Below are 18,178 nucleotides of genomic sequence, written 5' to 3'. Positions count from 1 at the left end.
AAATAGGCACTACTTTCGAATGGACCACGGAGGGATACACAATGATTTAGTGTAATGTAACCTTTAAGGGAACTCAACTTTGTCCTATCCTTTTCAAACTTTCTCCACATGAGATTTAAACTATTTCCACAATGAATATGCAATTTCAGTGCATTCGGAGGGGGGAAAAGGCCTTAAAATGGCCGTTTAAAGCGGTGACTAAATTGGCCGCAGTCAAGTCGGAATGCATGATTTTTAGTCTAAGTGACGACAGCTGATTTTGTGTCTCTAATTATTGTTACGCGTAACTTTTATGGCAAAAACTGGGATCATTGCATGCGAAATTCACCAATATATCAGCAAAAGGCCCAAATAAATGTATTGATTGTGAATCAGTGTACTTTTCTTGATGAAAAAGGAGACTTTTTTTTATTTTAAGCACTTTTTTCACACAAAAAAACTCACTGACAGCATATAAAATCATGTTTTTCAAGAAAATTATTATTAAAAGCTTCACTTACAATCTAAACATACACATTGCAATTAAAATAATTAATGCTATCATGATGAGAGGAATAATTTGCAGCTTTCAAGCCGATACAAGCCTGCTACCCAAAATTAACACTTGAAATGGCGCAAATCGCTCCTTCAACAGCTTACGACACAATGTGACATTTGTTGCTCATCCAGATAGTCTCTCTCATTAAAATAAGTCCTGTTGGCTTCATTTTATTAAGTGTTCTCTTTAAAATCCAGCGTTGAAAGCTTAAGTTTTGCAAAAATGCCACAGTCCCCATGCAAAAAAGCATGTTTGCTAAGGAATTCCTGCCCGAGGGGCCACACTAATGTCAGAAAAGTCATTTGGGTGTGATTCCTCTGTAGTTCAGTGTACATTCATTTCACTACCTGGGGATGACTATCAGGATCAATTTTCCCAGCTTGGTGAAGTGTTGACCTTTCAGGATGTCGATGGATCGTCCACAAGGGCTGCACCACTGCGGCCATGGTACCGGACAGGGAGTCGGATTGAGGTGTACACAAACCCGGAGTCAGGCAAGGATCATCCAGACCTTTAATAAAATAAAATGTTAAGGCCCCTGAAACTGGCAATTATGTTCAACACTGAGATAAGGAAACACATAAAGGAGACATCATGCCATGGCTTTATCATTATTGACACGGCAAACTCGAGCAGCTGGGGACTCGGCTCTAAACAAAACAGGTATGCTCTATCAATCCGAGCAAGATGGCATGTCAGAGTTAAAAAGAGCAAACAAACATACAAAAGAGATGTAAAGGAAATTAGAAATTAAATGCCAGAAGTAATTTCAAGTATTTTTTTTTGTCTGCAAGGGTTGCTGTGGAAAATAGTGCTTAACGCATAGTTTGGCCTGTCGGGGTTCTGCTGGCAAGAACACATCGAAGTCATATCTGCCCGAGAACTGTAAGCTTGAGATAACCATATCTGATGAAGTACTGCTTGAAGAATGCATTCTAATTGTACTTGAACCAGATAGCATTGACAGCACAAGGCTTCAGACCCCCCAAAAGTGTGAGGCTTTCAATAGTGCTTACCTGATACCAGACCGCAATGCCCAAGACAGTGACTTTCTCCCGGAACTGCACAGGCCGCATCCGCAGCACAATCCTTAAGCTCAATCATGGTCTGGCTGACTCTGAAATAGTGAAATCTGAATTTACAGATGCTCCTTTTTCTAAAGGTTATGAGTTTATTGCCTATCTTAAAAGCAATCACAATGACATACTAAAGAAGACATGTGCATTTCTGAAAAGACATACAGCTGCCCGATACTCGACTAGGAAAAGGCGCTATGGTCTTCACTCTGAAATTCATTACTCTAAGGGCTTAACAGAACCAAAGCCAGATCTTACAGCTAAATGGCCCCACCTACAGCTAAATATGCTTTATAGGTTGAAAATAAAGTTATTTGTCTGAAGAACTAGCGCTATTTACTCATCAGCTATGTTGCTTCACCGGCCGCAATTCTGTAAACATAGTGTATATATGGAAATACCTAGTCTACCGCATGCGACGCACCACTACGTCCACTGTAAATACACAGCTAAGTTAGTACTCTAACGAACAAACTGAAATTCATGTTTGAATTAAACAATCAGTATGATGACTCTCATTGAAATCATGTCCAGTGCACCAGTCAGAGCAAGACAGCTAGCGGATTGTTGACCGTCTGCGGCAAAAGGGACAAATGGTCAGGCCTACAAACAAAGAGAAAAATGGCATAAATGGGTTGCATTCATGTGATTTGGCATATTTTTCATCTTGCTCTCCACCTGAAACTTCAATCTTTGGACATAATAATATTTACATTCAAGATTTGTTGGAAATGTAACCCTTACTTGTCCATACCAGGTCCCCCTCCCATCCGGAACAGTCCAAAACCACCTAAAACATCCATTTGAACCAAAATATTGACATCTCTCATCTATTTTAGCACCCAAATCATCAAAACATTCATTAAAATTCATGTTCTACTTGTCTCGCTTGCAGACGAATCCATGTGACCTTGACATTGCAGTAAATGTGCTTTTTTAAGGTTATATTACACTAATTCCGATTCCCATAGGGTCCCATTATAAAACTGACAACTTTCACAGCATTTTTCTTGCCTTTTCGACGTATCAATTTTTCCGAACCTGGTATCATTTTAAAGATGGATCTGTCCTCTTCCAATAATTGCAATCAAAAACATACCGTCTCGCAACTTCTAAGAAAGTAAATCGCTGTCGAATGAACCCACCGTTGAAAAACGTGTTTCGGAATCCTAATTTCGACAAAAGCCCCACACAATAGAAAACACACCCTCAAAAGTCCATCTTTTAAGTTAGCTTCCAATCCAAGGCATCAAAGTACTCCAGACACATACAGGATATTACAAATAACCACAAAAGACATGTCTCACATTGTTAAATGGCTTATATTCAAGAAGAGAAAAGGAACTCTTTAGAAATAGGCACTACTTTCGAATGGACCACGGAGGGATACACAATGATTTAGTGTAATGTAACCTTTAAGGGAACTCAACTTTGTCCTATCCTTTTCAAACTTTCTCCACATGAGATTTAAACTATTTCCACAATGAATATGCAATTTCAGTGCATTCGGAGGGGGGAAAAGGCCTTAAAATGGCCGTTTAAAGCGGTGACTAAATTGGCCGCAGTCAAGTCGGAATGCATGATTTTTAGTCTAAGTGACGACAGCTGATTTTGTGTCTCTAATTATTGTTACGCGTAACTTTTATGGCAAAAACTGGGATCATTGCATGCGAAATTCACCAATATATCAGCAAAAGGCCCAAATAAATGTATTGATTGTGAATCAGTGTACTTTTCTTGATGAAAAAGGAGACTTTTTTTTATTTTAAGCACTTTTTTCACACAAAAAAACTCACTGACAGCATATAAAATCATGTTTTTCAAGAAAATTATTATTAAAAGCTTCACTTACAATCTAAACATACACATTGCAATTAAAATAATTAATGCTATCATGATGAGAGGAATAATTTGCAGCTTTCAAGCCGATACAAGCCTGCTACCCAAAATTAACACTTGAAATGGCGCAAATCGCTCCTTCAACAGCTTACGACACAATGTGACATTTGTTGCTCATCCAGATAGTCTCTCTCATTAAAATAAGTCCTGTTGGCTTCATTTTATTAAGTGTTCTCTTTAAAATCCAGCGTTGAAAGCTTAAGTTTTGCAAAAATGCCACAGTCCCCATGCAAAAAAGCATGTTTGCTAAGGAATTCCTGCCCGAGGGGCCACACTAATGTCAGAAAAGTCATTTGGGTGTGATTCCTCTGTAGTTCAGTGTACATTCATTTCACTACCTGGGGATGACTATCAGGATCAATTTTCCCAGCTTGGTGAAGTGTTGACCTTTCAGGATGTCGATGGATCGTCCACAAGGGCTGCACCACTGCGGCCATGGTACCGGACAGGGAGTCGGATTGAGGTGTACACAAACCCGGAGTCAGGCAAGGATCATCCAGACCTTTAATAAAATAAAATGTTAAGGCCCCTGAAACTGGCAATTATGTTCAACACTGAGATAAGGAAACACATAAAGGAGACATCATGCCATGGCTTTATCATTATTGACACGGCAAACTCGAGCAGCTGGGGACTCGGCTCTAAACAAAACAGGTATGCTCTATCAATCCGAGCAAGATGGCATGTCAGAGTTAAAAAGAGCAAACAAACATACAAAAGAGATGTAAAGGAAATTAGAAATTAAATGCCAGAAGTAATTTCAAGTATTTTTTTTTGTCTGCAAGGGTTGCTGTGGAAAATAGTGCTTAACGCATAGTTTGGCCTGTCGGGGTTCTGCTGGCAAGAACACATCGAAGTCATATCTGCCCGAGAACTGTAAGCTTGAGATAACCATATCTGATGAAGTACTGCTTGAAGAATGCATTCTAATTGTACTTGAACCAGATAGCATTGACAGCACAAGGCTTCAGACCCCCCAAAAGTGTGAGGCTTTCAATAGTGCTTACCTGATACCAGACCGCAATGCCCAAGACAGTGACTTTCTCCCGGAACTGCACAGGCCGCATCCGCAGCACAATCCTTAAGCTCAATCATGGTCTGGCTGACTCTGAAATAGTGAAATCTGAATTTACAGATGCTCCTTTTTCTAAAGGTTATGAGTTTATTGCCTATCTTAAAAGCAATCACAATGACATACTAAAGAAGACATGTGCATTTCTGAAAAGACATACAGCTGCCCGATACTCGACTAGGAAAAGGCGCTATGGTCTTCACTCTGAAATTCATTACTCTAAGGGCTTAACAGAACCAAAGCCAGATCTTACAGCTAAATGGCCCCACCTACAGCTAAATATGCTTTATAGGTTGAAAATAAAGTTATTTGTCTGAAGAACTAGCGCTATTTACTCATCAGCTATGTTGCTTCACCGGCCGCAATTCTGTAAACATAGTGTATATATGGAAATACCTAGTCTACCGCATGCGACGCACCACTACGTCCACTGTAAATACACAGCTAAGTTAGTACTCTAACGAACAAACTGAAATTCATGTTTGAATTAAACAATCAGTATGATGACTCTCATTGAAATCATGTCCAGTGCACCAGTCAGAGCAAGACAGCTAGCGGATTGTTGACCGTCTGCGGCAAAAGGGACAAATGGTCAGGCCTACAAACAAAGAGAAAAATGGCATAAATGGGTTGCATTCATGTGATTTGGCATATTTTTCATCTTGCTCTCCACCTGAAACTTCAATCTTTGGACATAATAATATTTACATTCAAGATTTGTTGGAAATGTAACCCTTACTTGTCCATACCAGGTCCCCCTCCCATCCGGAACAGTCCAAAACCACCTAAAACATCCATTTGAACCAAAATATTGACATCTCTCATCTATTTTAGCACCCAAATCATCAAAACATTCATTAAAATTCATGTTCTACTTGTCTCGATTGCAGACGAATCAATGTGACCTTGACATTGCAGTAAATGTGCTTTTTTAAGGTTATATTACACTAATTCCGATTCCCATAGGGTCCCATTATAAAACTGACAACTTTCACAGCATTTTTCTTGCCTTTTCGACGTATCAATTTTTCCGAACCTGGTATCATTTTAAAGATGGATCTGTCCTCTTCCAATAATTGCAATCAAAAACATACCGTCTCGCAACTTCTAAGAAAGTAAATCGCTGTCGAATGAACCCACCGTTGAAAAACGTGTTTCGGAATCCTAATTTCGACAAAAGCCCCACACAATAGAAAACACACCCTCAAAAGTCCATCTTTTAAGTTAGCTTCCAATCCAAGGCATCAAAGTACTCCAGACACATACAGGATATTACAAATAACCACAAAAGACATGTCTCACATTGTTAAATGGCTTATATTCAAGAAGAGAAAAGGAACTCTTTAGAAATAGGCACTACTTTCGAATGGACCACGGAGGGATACACAATGATTTAGTGTAATGTAACCTTTAAGGGAACTCAACTTTGTCCTATCCTTTTCAAACTTTCTCCACATGAGATTTAAACTATTTCCACAATGAATATGCAATTTCAGTGCATTCGGAGGGGGGAAAAGGCCTTAAAATGGCCGTTTAAAGCGGTGACTAAATTGGCCGCAGTCAAGTCGGAATGCATGATTTTTAGTCTAAGTGACGACAGCTGATTTTGTGTCTCTAATTATTGTTACGCGTAACTTTTATGGCAAAAACTGGGATCATTGCATGCGAAATTCACCAATATATCAGCAAAAGGCCCAAATAAATGTATTGATTGTGAATCAGTGTACTTTTCTTGATGAAAAAGGAGACTTTTTTTTATTTTAAGCACTTTTTTCACACAAAAAAACTCACTGACAGCATATAAAATCATGTTTTTCAAGAAAATTATTATTAAAAGCTTCACTTACAATCTAAACATACACATTGCAATTAAAATAATTAATGCTATCATGATGAGAGGAATAATTTGCAGCTTTCAAGCCGATACAAGCCTGCTACCCAAAATTAACACTTGAAATGGCGCAAATCGCTCCTTCAACAGCTTACGACACAATGTGACATTTGTTGCTCATCCAGATAGTCTCTCTCATTAAAATAAGTCCTGTTGGCTTCATTTTATTAAGTGTTCTCTTTAAAATCCAGCGTTGAAAGCTTAAGTTTTGCAAAAATGCCACAGTCCCCATGCAAAAAAGCATGTTTGCTAAGGAATTCCTGCCCGAGGGGCCACACTAATGTCAGAAAAGTCATTTGGGTGTGATTCCTCTGTAGTTCAGTGTACATTCATTTCACTACCTGGGGATGACTATCAGGATCAATTTTCCCAGCTTGGTGAAGTGTTGACCTTTCAGGATGTCGATGGATCGTCCACAAGGGCTGCACCACTGCGGCCATGGTACCGGACAGGGAGTCGGATTGAGGTGTACACAAACCCGGAGTCAGGCAAGGATCATCCAGACCTTTAATAAAATAAAATGTTAAGGCCCCTGAAACTGGCAATTATGTTCAACACTGAGATAAGGAAACACATAAAGGAGACATCATGCCATGGCTTTATCATTATTGACACGGCAAACTCGAGCAGCTGGGGACTCGGCTCTAAACAAAACAGGTATGCTCTATCAATCCGAGCAAGATGGCATGTCAGAGTTAAAAAGAGCAAACAAACATACAAAAGAGATGTAAAGGAAATTAGAAATTAAATGCCAGAAGTAATTTCAAGTATTTTTTTTTGTCTGCAAGGGTTGCTGTGGAAAATAGTGCTTAACGCATAGTTTGGCCTGTCGGGGTTCTGCTGGCAAGAACACATCGAAGTCATATCTGCCCGAGAACTGTAAGCTTGAGATAACCATATCTGATGAAGTACTGCTTGAAGAATGCATTCTAATTGTACTTGAACCAGATAGCATTGACAGCACAAGGCTTCAGACCCCCCAAAAGTGTGAGGCTTTCAATAGTGCTTACCTGATACCAGACCGCAATGCCCAAGACAGTGACTTTCTCCCGGAACTGCACAGGCCGCATCCGCAGCACAATCCTTAAGCTCAATCATGGTCTGGCTGACTCTGAAATAGTGAAATCTGAATTTACAGATGCTCCTTTTTCTAAAGGTTATGAGTTTATTGCCTATCTTAAAAGCAATCACAATGACATACTAAAGAAGACATGTGCATTTCTGAAAAGACATACAGCTGCCCGATACTCGACTAGGAAAAGGCGCTATGGTCTTCACTCTGAAATTCATTACTCTAAGGGCTTAACAGAACCAAAGCCAGATCTTACAGCTAAATGGCCCCACCTACAGCTAAATATGCTTTATAGGTTGAAAATAAAGTTATTTGTCTGAAGAACTAGCGCTATTTACTCATCAGCTATGTTGCTTCACCGGCCGCAATTCTGTAAACATAGTGTATATATGGAAATACCTAGTCTACCGCATGCGACGCACCACTACGTCCACTGTAAATACACAGCTAAGTTAGTACTCTAACGAACAAACTGAAATTCATGTTTGAATTAAACAATCAGTATGATGACTCTCATTGAAATCATGTCCAGTGCACCAGTCAGAGCAAGACAGCTAGCGGATTGTTGACCGTCTGCGGCAAAAGGGACAAATGGTCAGGCCTACAAACAAAGAGAAAAATGGCATAAATGGGTTGCATTCATGTGATTTGGCATATTTTTCATCTTGCTCTCCACCTGAAACTTCAATCTTTGGACATAATAATATTTACATTCAAGATTTGTTGGAAATGTAACCCTTACTTGTCCATACCAGGTCCCCCTCCCATCCGGAACAGTCCAAAACCACCTAAAACATCCATTTGAACCAAAATATTGACATCTCTCATCTATTTTAGCACCCAAATCATCAAAACATTCATTAAAATTCATGTTCTACTTGTCTCGATTGCAGACGAATCAATGTGACCTTGACATTGCAGTAAATGTGCTTTTTTAAGGTTATATTACACTAATTCCGATTCCCATAGGGTCCCATTATAAAACTGACAACTTTCACAGCATTTTTCTTGCCTTTTCGACGTATCAATTTTTCCGAACCTGGTATCATTTTAAAGATGGATCTGTCCTCTTCCAATAATTGCAATCAAAAACATACCGTCTCGCAACTTCTAAGAAAGTAAATCGCTGTCGAATGAACCCACCGTTGAAAAACGTGTTTCGGAATCCTAATTTCGACAAAAGCCCCACACAATAGAAAACACACCCTCAAAAGTCCATCTTTTAAGTTAGCTTCCAATCCAAGGCATCAAAGTACTCCAGACACATACAGGATATTACAAATAACCACAAAAGACATGTCTCACATTGTTAAATGGCTTATATTCAAGAAGAGAAAAGGAACTCTTTAGAAATAGGCACTACTTTCGAATGGACCACGGAGGGATACACAATGATTTAGTGTAATGTAACCTTTAAGGGAACTCAACTTTGTCCTATCCTTTTCAAACTTTCTCCACATGAGATTTAAACTATTTCCACAATGAATATGCAATTTCAGTGCATTCGGAGGGGGGAAAAGGCCTTAAAATGGCCGTTTAAAGCGGTGACTAAATTGGCCGCAGTCAAGTCGGAATGCATGATTTTTAGTCTAAGTGACGACAGCTGATTTTGTGTCTCTAATTATTGTTACGCGTAACTTTTATGGCAAAAACTGGGATCATTGCATGCGAAATTCACCAATATATCAGCAAAAGGCCCAAATAAATGTATTGATTGTGAATCAGTGTACTTTTCTTGATGAAAAAGGAGACTTTTTTTTATTTTAAGCACTTTTTTCACACAAAAAAACTCACTGACAGCATATAAAATCATGTTTTTCAAGAAAATTATTATTAAAAGCTTCACTTACAATCTAAACATACACATTGCAATTAAAATAATTAATGCTATCATGATGAGAGGAATAATTTGCAGCTTTCAAGCCGATACAAGCCTGCTACCCAAAATTAACACTTGAAATGGCGCAAATCGCTCCTTCAACAGCTTACGACACAATGTGACATTTGTTGCTCATCCAGATAGTCTCTCTCATTAAAATAAGTCCTGTTGGCTTCATTTTATTAAGTGTTCTCTTTAAAATCCAGCGTTGAAAGCTTAAGTTTTGCAAAAATGCCACAGTCCCCATGCAAAAAAGCATGTTTGCTAAGGAATTCCTGCCCGAGGGGCCACACTAATGTCAGAAAAGTCATTTGGGTGTGATTCCTCTGTAGTTCAGTGTACATTCATTTCACTACCTGGGGATGACTATCAGGATCAATTTTCCCAGCTTGGTGAAGTGTTGACCTTTCAGGATGTCGATGGATCGTCCACAAGGGCTGCACCACTGCGGCCATGGTACCGGACAGGGAGTCGGATTGAGGTGTACACAAACCCGGAGTCAGGCAAGGATCATCCAGACCTTTAATAAAATAAAATGTTAAGGCCCCTGAAACTGGCAATTATGTTCAACACTGAGATAAGGAAACACATAAAGGAGACATCATGCCATGGCTTTATCATTATTGACACGGCAAACTCGAGCAGCTGGGGACTCGGCTCTAAACAAAACAGGTATGCTCTATCAATCCGAGCAAGATGGCATGTCAGAGTTAAAAAGAGCAAACAAACATACAAAAGAGATGTAAAGGAAATTAGAAATTAAATGCCAGAAGTAATTTCAAGTATTTTTTTTTGTCTGCAAGGGTTGCTGTGGAAAATAGTGCTTAACGCATAGTTTGGCCTGTCGGGGTTCTGCTGGCAAGAACACATCGAAGTCATATCTGCCCGAGAACTGTAAGCTTGAGATAACCATATCTGATGAAGGACTGCTTGAAGAATGCATTCTAATTGTACTTGAACCAGATAGCATTGACAGCACAAGGCTTCAGACCCCCCAAAAGTGTGAGGCTTTCAATAGTGCTTACCTGATACCAGACCGCAATGCCCAAGACAGTGACTTTCTCCCGGAACTGCACAGGCCGCATCCGCAGCACAATCCTTAAGCTCAATCATGGTCTGGCTGACTCTGAAATAGTGAAATCTGAATTTACAGATGCTCCTTTTTCTAAAGGTTATGAGTTTATTGCCTATCTTAAAAGCAATCACAATGACATACTAAAGAAGACATGTGCATTTCTGAAAAGACATACAGCTGCCCGATACTCGACTAGGAAAAGGCGCTATGGTCTTCACTCTGAAATTCATTACTCTAAGGGCTTAACAGAACCAAAGCCAGATCTTACAGCTAAATGGCCCCACCTACAGCTAAATATGCTTTATAGGTTGAAAATAAAGTTATTTGTCTGAAGAACTAGCGCTATTTACTCATCAGCTATGTTGCTTCACCGGCCGCAATTCTGTAAACATAGTGTATATATGGAAATACCTAGTCTACCGCATGCGACGCACCACTACGTCCACTGTAAATACACAGCTAAGTTAGTACTCTAACGAACAAACTGAAATTCATGTTTGAATTAAACAATCAGTATGATGACTCTCATTGAAATCATGTCCAGTGCACCAGTCAGAGCAAGACAGCTAGCGGATTGTTGACCGTCTGCGGCAAAAGGGACAAATGGTCAGGCCTACAAACAAAGAGAAAAATGGCATAAATGGGTTGCATTCATGTGATTTGGCATATTTTTCATCTTGCTCTCCACCTGAAACTTCAATCTTTGGACATAATAATATTTACATTCAAGATTTGTTGGAAATGTAACCCTTACTTGTCCATACCAGGTCCCCCTCCCATCCGGAACAGTCCAAAACCACCTAAAACATCCATTTGAACCAAAATATTGACATCTCTCATCTATTTTAGCACCCAAATCATCAAAACATTCATTAAAATTCATGTTCTACTTGTCTCGATTGCAGACGAATCAATGTGACCTTGACATTGCAGTAAATGTGCTTTTTTAAGGTTATATTACACTAATTCCGATTCCCATAGGGTCCCATTATAAAACTGACAACTTTCACAGCATTTTTCTTGCCTTTTCGACGTATCAATTTTTCCGAACCTGGTATCATTTTAAAGATGGATCTGTCCTCTTCCAATAATTGCAATCAAAAACATACCGTCTCGCAACTTCTAAGAAAGTAAATCGCTGTCGAATGAACCCACCGTTGAAAAACGTGTTTCGGAATCCTAATTTCGACAAAAGCCCCACACAATAGAAAACACACCCTCAAAAGTCCATCTTTTAAGTTAGCTTCCAATCCAAGGCATCAAAGTACTCCAGACACATACAGGATATTACAAATAACCACAAAAGACATGTCTCACATTGTTAAATGGCTTATATTCAAGAAGAGAAAAGGAACTCTTTAGAAATAGGCACTACTTTCGAATGGACCACGGAGGGATACACAATGATTTAGTGTAATGTAACCTTTAAGGGAACTCAACTTTGTCCTATCCTTTTCAAACTTTCTCCACATGAGATTTAAACTATTTCCACAATGAATATGCAATTTCAGTGCATTCGGAGGGGGGAAAAGGCCTTAAAATGGCCGTTTAAAGCGGTGACTAAATTGGCCGCAGTCAAGTCGGAATGCATGATTTTTAGTCTAAGTGACGACAGCTGATTTTGTGTCTCTAATTATTGTTACGCGTAACTTTTATGGCAAAAACTGGGATCATTGCATGCGAAATTCACCAATATATCAGCAAAAGGCCCAAATAAATGTATTGATTGTGAATCAGTGTACTTTTCTTGATGAAAAAGGAGACTTTTTTTTATTTTAAGCACTTTTTTCACACAAAAAAACTCACTGACAGCATATAAAATCATGTTTTTCAAGAAAATTATTATTAAAAGCTTCACTTACAATCTAAACATACACATTGCAATTAAAATAATTAATGCTATCATGATGAGAGGAATAATTTGCAGCTTTCAAGCCGATACAAGCCTGCTACCCAAAATTAACACTTGAAATGGCGCAAATCGCTCCTTCAACAGCTTACGACACAATGTGACATTTGTTGCTCATCCAGATAGTCTCTCTCATTAAAATAAGTCCTGTTGGCTTCATTTTATTAAGTGTTCTCTTTAAAATCCAGCGTTGAAAGCTTAAGTTTTGCAAAAATGCCACAGTCCCCATGCAAAAAAGCATGTTTGCTAAGGAATTCCTGCCCGAGGGGCCACACTAATGTCAGAAAAGTCATTTGGGTGTGATTCCTCTGTAGTTCAGTGTACATTCATTTCACTACCTGGGGATGACTATCAGGATCAATTTTCCCAGCTTGGTGAAGTGTTGACCTTTCAGGATGTCGATGGATCGTCCACAAGGGCTGCACCACTGCGGCCATGGTACCGGACAGGGAGTCGGATTGAGGTGTACACAAACCCGGAGTCAGGCAAGGATCATCCAGACCTTTAATAAAATAAAATGTTAAGGCCCCTGAAACTGGCAATTATGTTCAACACTGAGATAAGGAAACACATAAAGGAGACATCATGCCATGGCTTTATCATTATTGACACGGCAAACTCGAGCAGCTGGGGACTCGGCTCTAAACAAAACAGGTATGCTCTATCAATCCGAGCAAGATGGCATGTCAGAGTTAAAAAGAGCAAACAAACATACAAAAGAGATGTAAAGGAAATTAGAAATTAAATGCCAGAAGTAATTTCAAGTATTTTTTTTTGTCTGCAAGGGTTGCTGTGGAAAATAGTGCTTAACGCATAGTTTGGCCTGTCGGGGTTCTGCTGGCAAGAACACATCGAAGTCATATCTGCCCGAGAACTGTAAGCTTGAGATAACCATATCTGATGAAGGACTGCTTGAAGAATGCATTCTAATTGTACTTGAACCAGATAGCATTGACAGCACAAGGCTTCAGACCCCCCAAAAGTGTGAGGCTTTCAATAGTGCTTACCTGATACCAGACCGCAATGCCCAAGACAGTGACTTTCTCCCGGAACTGCACAGGCCGCATCCGCAGCACAATCCTTAAGCTCAATCATGGTCTGGCTGACTCTGAAATAGTGAAATCTGAATTTACAGATGCTCCTTTTTCTAAAGGTTATGAGTTTATTGCCTATCTTAAAAGCAATCACAATGACATACTAAAGAAGACATGTGCATTTCTGAAAAGACATACAGCTGCCCGATACTCGACTAGGAAAAGGCGCTATGGTCTTCACTCTGAAATTCATTACTCTAAGGGCTTAACAGAACCAAAGCCAGATCTTACAGCTAAATGGCCCCACCTACAGCTAAATATGCTTTATAGGTTGAAAATAAAGTTATTTGTCTGAAGAACTAGCGCTATTTACTCATCAGCTATGTTGCTTCACCGGCCGCAATTCTGTAAACATAGTGTATATATGGAAATACCTAGTCTACCGCATGCGACGCACCACTACGTCCACTGTAAATACACAGCTAAGTTAGTACTCTAACGAACAAACTGAAATTCATGTTTGAATTAAACAATCAGTATGATGACTCTCATTGAAATCATGTCCAGTGCACCAGTCAGAGCAAGACAGCTAGCGGATTGTTGACCGTCTGCGGCAAAAGGGACAAATGGTCAGGCCTACAAACAAAGAGAAAAATGGCATAAATGGGTTGCATTCATGTGATTTGGCATATTTTTCATCTTGCTCTCCACCTGAAACTTCAATCTTTGGACATAATAATATTTACATTCAAGATTTGTTGGAAATGTAACCCTTACTTGTCCATACCAGGTCCCCCTCCCATCCGGAACAGTCCAAAACCACCTAAAACATCCATTTGAACCAAAATATTGACATCTCTCATCTATTTTAGCACCCAAATCATCAAAACATTCATTAAAATTCATGTTCTACTTGTCTCGATTGCAGACGAATCAATGTGACCTTGACATTGCAGTAAATGTGCTTTTTTAAGGTTATATTACACTAATTCCGATTCCCATAGGGTCCCATTATAAAACTGACAACTTTCACAGCATTTTTCTTGCCTTTTCGACGTATCAATTTTTCCGAACCTGGTATCATTTTAAAGATGGATCTGTCCTCTTCCAATAATTGCAATCAAAAACATACCGTCTCGCAACTTCTAAGAAAGTAAATCGCTGTCGAATGAACCCACCGTTGAAAAACGTGTTTCGGAATCCTAATTTCGACAAAAGCCCCACACAATAGAAAACACACCCTCAAAAGTCCATCTTTTAAGTTAGCTTCCAATCCAAGGCATCAAAGTACTCCAGACACATACAGGATATTACAAATAACCACAAAAGACATGTCTCACATTGTTAAATGGCTTATATTCAAGAAGAGAAAAGGAACTCTTTAGAAATAGGCACTACTTTCGAATGGACCACGGAGGGATACACAATGATTTAGTGTAATGTAACCTTTAAGGGAACTCAACTTTGTCCTATCCTTTTCAAACTTTCTCCACATGAGATTTAAACTATTTCCACAATGAATATGCAATTTCAGTGCATTCGGAGGGGGGAAAAGGCCTTAAAATGGCCGTTTAAAGCGGTGACTAAATTGGCCGCAGTCAAGTCGGAATGCATGATTTTTAGTCTAAGTGACGACAGCTGATTTTGTGTCTCTAATTATTGTTACGCGTAACTTTTATGGCAAAAACTGGGATCATTGCATGCGAAATTCACCAATATATCAGCAAAAGGCCCAAATAAATGTATTGATTGTGAATCAGTGTACTTTTCTTGATGAAAAAGGAGACTTTTTTTTTATTTTAAGCACTTTTTTCACACAAAAAAACTCACTGACAGCATATAAAATCATGTTTTTCAAGAAAATTATTATTAAAAGCTTCACTTACAATCTAAACATACACATTGCAATTAAAATAATTAATGCTATCATGATGAGAGGAATAATTTGCAGCTTTCAAGCCGATACAAGCCTGCTACCCAAAATTAACACTTGAAATGGCGCAAATCGCTCCTTCAACAGCTTACGACACAATGTGACATTTGTTGCTCATCCAGATAGTCTCTCTCATTAAAATAAGTCCTGTTGGCTTCATTTTATTAAGTGTTCTCTTTAAAATCCAGCGTTGAAAGCTTAAGTTTTGCAAAAATGCCACAGTCCCCATGCAAAAAAGCATGTTTGCTAAGGAATTCCTGCCCGAGGGGCCACACTAATGTCAGAAAAGTCATTTGGGTGTGATTCCTCTGTAGTTCAGTGTACATTCATTTCACTACCTGGGGATGACTATCAGGATCAATTTTCCCAGCTTGGTGAAGTGTTGACCTTTCAGGATGTCGATGGATCGTCCACAAGGGCTGCACCACTGCGGCCATGGTACCGGACAGGGAGTCGGATTGAGGTGTACACAAACCCGGAGTCAGGCAAGGATCATCCAGACCTTTAATAAAATAAAATGTTAAGGCCCCTGAAACTGGCAATTATGTTCAACACTGAGATAAGGAAACACATAAAGGAGACATCATGCCATGGCTTTATCATTATTGACACGGCAAACTCGAGCAGCTGGGGACTCGGCTCTAAACAAAACAGGTATGCTCTATCAATCCGAGCAAGATGGCATGTCAGAGTTAAAAAGAGCAAACAAACATACAAAAGAGATGTAAAGGAAATTAGAAATTAAATGCCAGAAGTAATTTCAAGTATTTTTTTTTGTCTGCAAGGGTTGCTGTGGAAAATAGTGCTTAACGCATAGTTTGGCCTGTCGGGGTTCTGCTGGCAAGAACACATCGAAGTCATATCTGCCCGAGAACTGTAAGCTTGAGATAACCATATCTGATGAAGGACTGCTTGAAGAATGCATTCTAATTGTACTTGAACCAGATAGCATTGACAGCACAAGGCTTCAGACCCCCCAAAAGTGTGAGGCTTTCAATAGTGCTTACCTGATACCAGACCGCAATGCCCAAGACAGTGACTTTCTCCCGGAACTGCACAGGCCGCATCCGCAGCACAATCCTTAAGCTCAATCATGGTCTGGCTGACTCTGAAATAGTGAAATCTGAATTTACAGATGCTCCTTTTTCTAAAGGTTATGAGTTTATTGCCTATCTTAAAAGCAATCACAATGACATACTAAAGAAGACATGTGCATTTCTGAAAAGACATACAGCTGCCCGATACTCGACTAGGAAAAGGCGCTATGGTCTTCACTCTGAAATTCATTACTCTAAGGGCTTAACAGAACCAAAGCCAGATCTTACAGCTAAATGGCCCCACCTACAGCTAAATATGCTTTATAGGTTGAAAATAAAGTTATTTGTCTGAAGAACTAGCGCTATTTACTCATCAGCTATGTTGCTTCACCGGCCGCAATTCTGTAAACATAGTGTATATATGGAAATACCTAGTCTACCGCATGCGACGCACCACTACGTCCACTGTAAATACACAGCTAAGTTAGTACTCTAACGAACAAACTGAAATTCATGTTTGAATTAAACAATCAGTATGATGACTCTCATTGAAATCATGTCCAGTGCACCAGTCAGAGCAAGACAGCTAGCGGATTGTTGACCGTCTGCGGCAAAAGGGACAAATGGTCAGGCCTACAAACAAAGAGAAAAATGGCATAAATGGGTTGCATTCATGTGATTTGGCATATTTTTCATCTTGCTCTCCACCTGAAACTTCAATCTTTGGACATAATAATATTTACATTCAAGATTTGTTGGAAATGTAACCCTTACTTGTCCATACCAGGTCCCCCTCCCATCCGGAACAGTCCAAAACCACCTAAAACATCCATTTGAACCAAAATATTGACATCTCTCATCTATTTTAGCACCCAAATCATCAAAACATTCATTAAAATTCATGTTCTACTTGTCTCGATTGCAGACGAATCAATGTGACCTTGACATTGCAGTAAATGTGCTTTTTTAAGGTTATATTACACTAATTCCGATTCCCATAGGGTCCCATTATAAAACTGACAACTTTCACAGCATTTTTCTTGCCTTTTCGACGTATCAATTTTTCCGAACCTGGTATCATTTTAAAGATGGATCTGTCCTCTTCCAATAATTGCAATCAAAAACATACCGTCTCGCAACTTCTAAGAAAGTAAATCGCTGTCGAATGAACCCACCGTTGAAAAACGTGTTTCGGAATCCTAATTTCGACAAAAGCCCCACACAATAGAAAACACACCCTCAAAAGTCCATCTTTTAAGTTAGCTTCCAATCCAAGGCATCAAAGTACTCCAGACACATACAGGATATTACAAATAACCACAAAAGACATGTCTCACATTGTTAAATGGCTTATATTCAAGAAGAGAAAAGGAACTCTTTAGAAATAGGCACTACTTTCGAATGGACCACGGAGGGATACACAATGATTTAGTGTAATGTAACCTTTAAGGGAACTCAACTTTGTCCTATCCTTTTCAAACTTTCTCCACATGAGATTTAAACTATTTCCACAATGAATATGCAATTTCAGTGCATTCGGAGGGGGGAAAAGGCCTTAAAATGGCCGTTTAAAGCGGTGACTAAATTGGCCGCAGTCAAGTCGGAATGCATGATTTTTAGTCTAAGTGACGACAGCTGATTTTGTGTCTCTAATTATTGTTACGCGTAACTTTTATGGCAAAAACTGGGATCATTGCATGCGAAATTCACCAATATATCAGCAAAAGGCCCAAATAAATGTATTGATTGTGAATCAGTGTACT

General features: G+C 39.3%; 1 protein-coding gene and 7 long non-coding RNA genes across 17 annotated transcripts in view; 2 read left to right on the top strand and 6 right to left on the bottom strand.

Moving 5' to 3' along the window:
* The window catches only part of LOC127843012 (uncharacterized), a 910-nt gene extending 529 nt beyond the window's left edge, over positions 1-381 (top strand). The window contains exon 2 of the long non-coding RNA XR_008032035.1: positions 69-381. This is a non-coding gene — a long non-coding RNA (uncharacterized LOC127843012). The remainder of the gene's footprint in view (positions 1-68) is intronic.
* LOC127843002 (uncharacterized) overlaps positions 1-3,028 on the bottom strand; it is a 16,829-nt gene extending 13,801 nt beyond the window's left edge. For 3 of the 5 annotated variants that reach the window (XM_052372835.1, XM_052372834.1, XM_052372833.1), the window contains exon 1: positions 2,359-3,028. In XM_052372835.1, the coding sequence (XP_052228795.1) occupies positions 2,359-2,444 (86 nt within the window). In that variant the 5' untranslated portion in view covers positions 2,445-3,028. Of the gene's footprint in view, positions 1-459; positions 1,050-1,554; positions 1,656-2,358 lie in introns of those variants that run through there. The other 2 variants (XM_052372832.1, XR_008032020.1) reach the window with 2 other exon arrangements.
* Positions 2,438-18,178, top strand: LOC127843011 (uncharacterized). Of its 6 annotated transcripts, none has more exons than XR_008032034.1 (2): positions 2,438-2,555; positions 17,866-18,178. It is a non-coding gene; the product is annotated as an uncharacterized LOC127843011 (long non-coding RNA). The 6 variants fall into 6 exon arrangements; XR_008032029.1 differs by lacking the exon at positions 17,866-18,178 and adding an exon at positions 14,899-15,211; XR_008032033.1 differs by lacking the exon at positions 17,866-18,178 and adding an exon at positions 11,933-12,245.
* Positions 3,426-5,994, bottom strand: LOC127843004 (uncharacterized). The gene is made up of 2 exons (XR_008032022.1): positions 4,521-5,994; positions 3,426-4,015 (listed from the first exon to the last, which is right to left on the bottom strand). It is a non-coding gene; the product is annotated as an uncharacterized LOC127843004 (long non-coding RNA).
* LOC127843005 (uncharacterized) lies at positions 6,392-8,960 on the bottom strand. Its single transcript, XR_008032023.1, has 2 exons — positions 7,487-8,960; positions 6,392-6,981 (listed from the first exon to the last, which is right to left on the bottom strand). It is a non-coding gene; the product is annotated as an uncharacterized LOC127843005 (long non-coding RNA).
* Positions 9,358-11,926, bottom strand: LOC127843006 (uncharacterized). Its single transcript, XR_008032024.1, has 2 exons — positions 10,453-11,926; positions 9,358-9,947 (listed from the first exon to the last, which is right to left on the bottom strand). It is a non-coding gene; the product is annotated as an uncharacterized LOC127843006 (long non-coding RNA).
* Positions 12,324-14,892, bottom strand: LOC127843008 (uncharacterized). The gene is made up of 2 exons (XR_008032026.1): positions 13,419-14,892; positions 12,324-12,913 (listed from the first exon to the last, which is right to left on the bottom strand). It is a non-coding gene; the product is annotated as an uncharacterized LOC127843008 (long non-coding RNA).
* LOC127843007 (uncharacterized) lies at positions 15,291-17,859 on the bottom strand. Its single transcript, XR_008032025.1, has 2 exons — positions 16,386-17,859; positions 15,291-15,880 (listed from the first exon to the last, which is right to left on the bottom strand). It is a non-coding gene; the product is annotated as an uncharacterized LOC127843007 (long non-coding RNA).

This window comes from Dreissena polymorpha, chromosome 8 (genome assembly GCF_020536995.1).
Source record: "Dreissena polymorpha isolate Duluth1 chromosome 8, UMN_Dpol_1.0, whole genome shotgun sequence".
In the NCBI taxonomy this organism is placed as follows: domain Eukaryota; kingdom Metazoa; phylum Mollusca; class Bivalvia; order Myida; family Dreissenidae; genus Dreissena; species Dreissena polymorpha.
The sequence above is the reverse complement of the archived record's forward strand: the minus strand, read 5'-3'. Positions and strand labels throughout refer to the sequence as shown.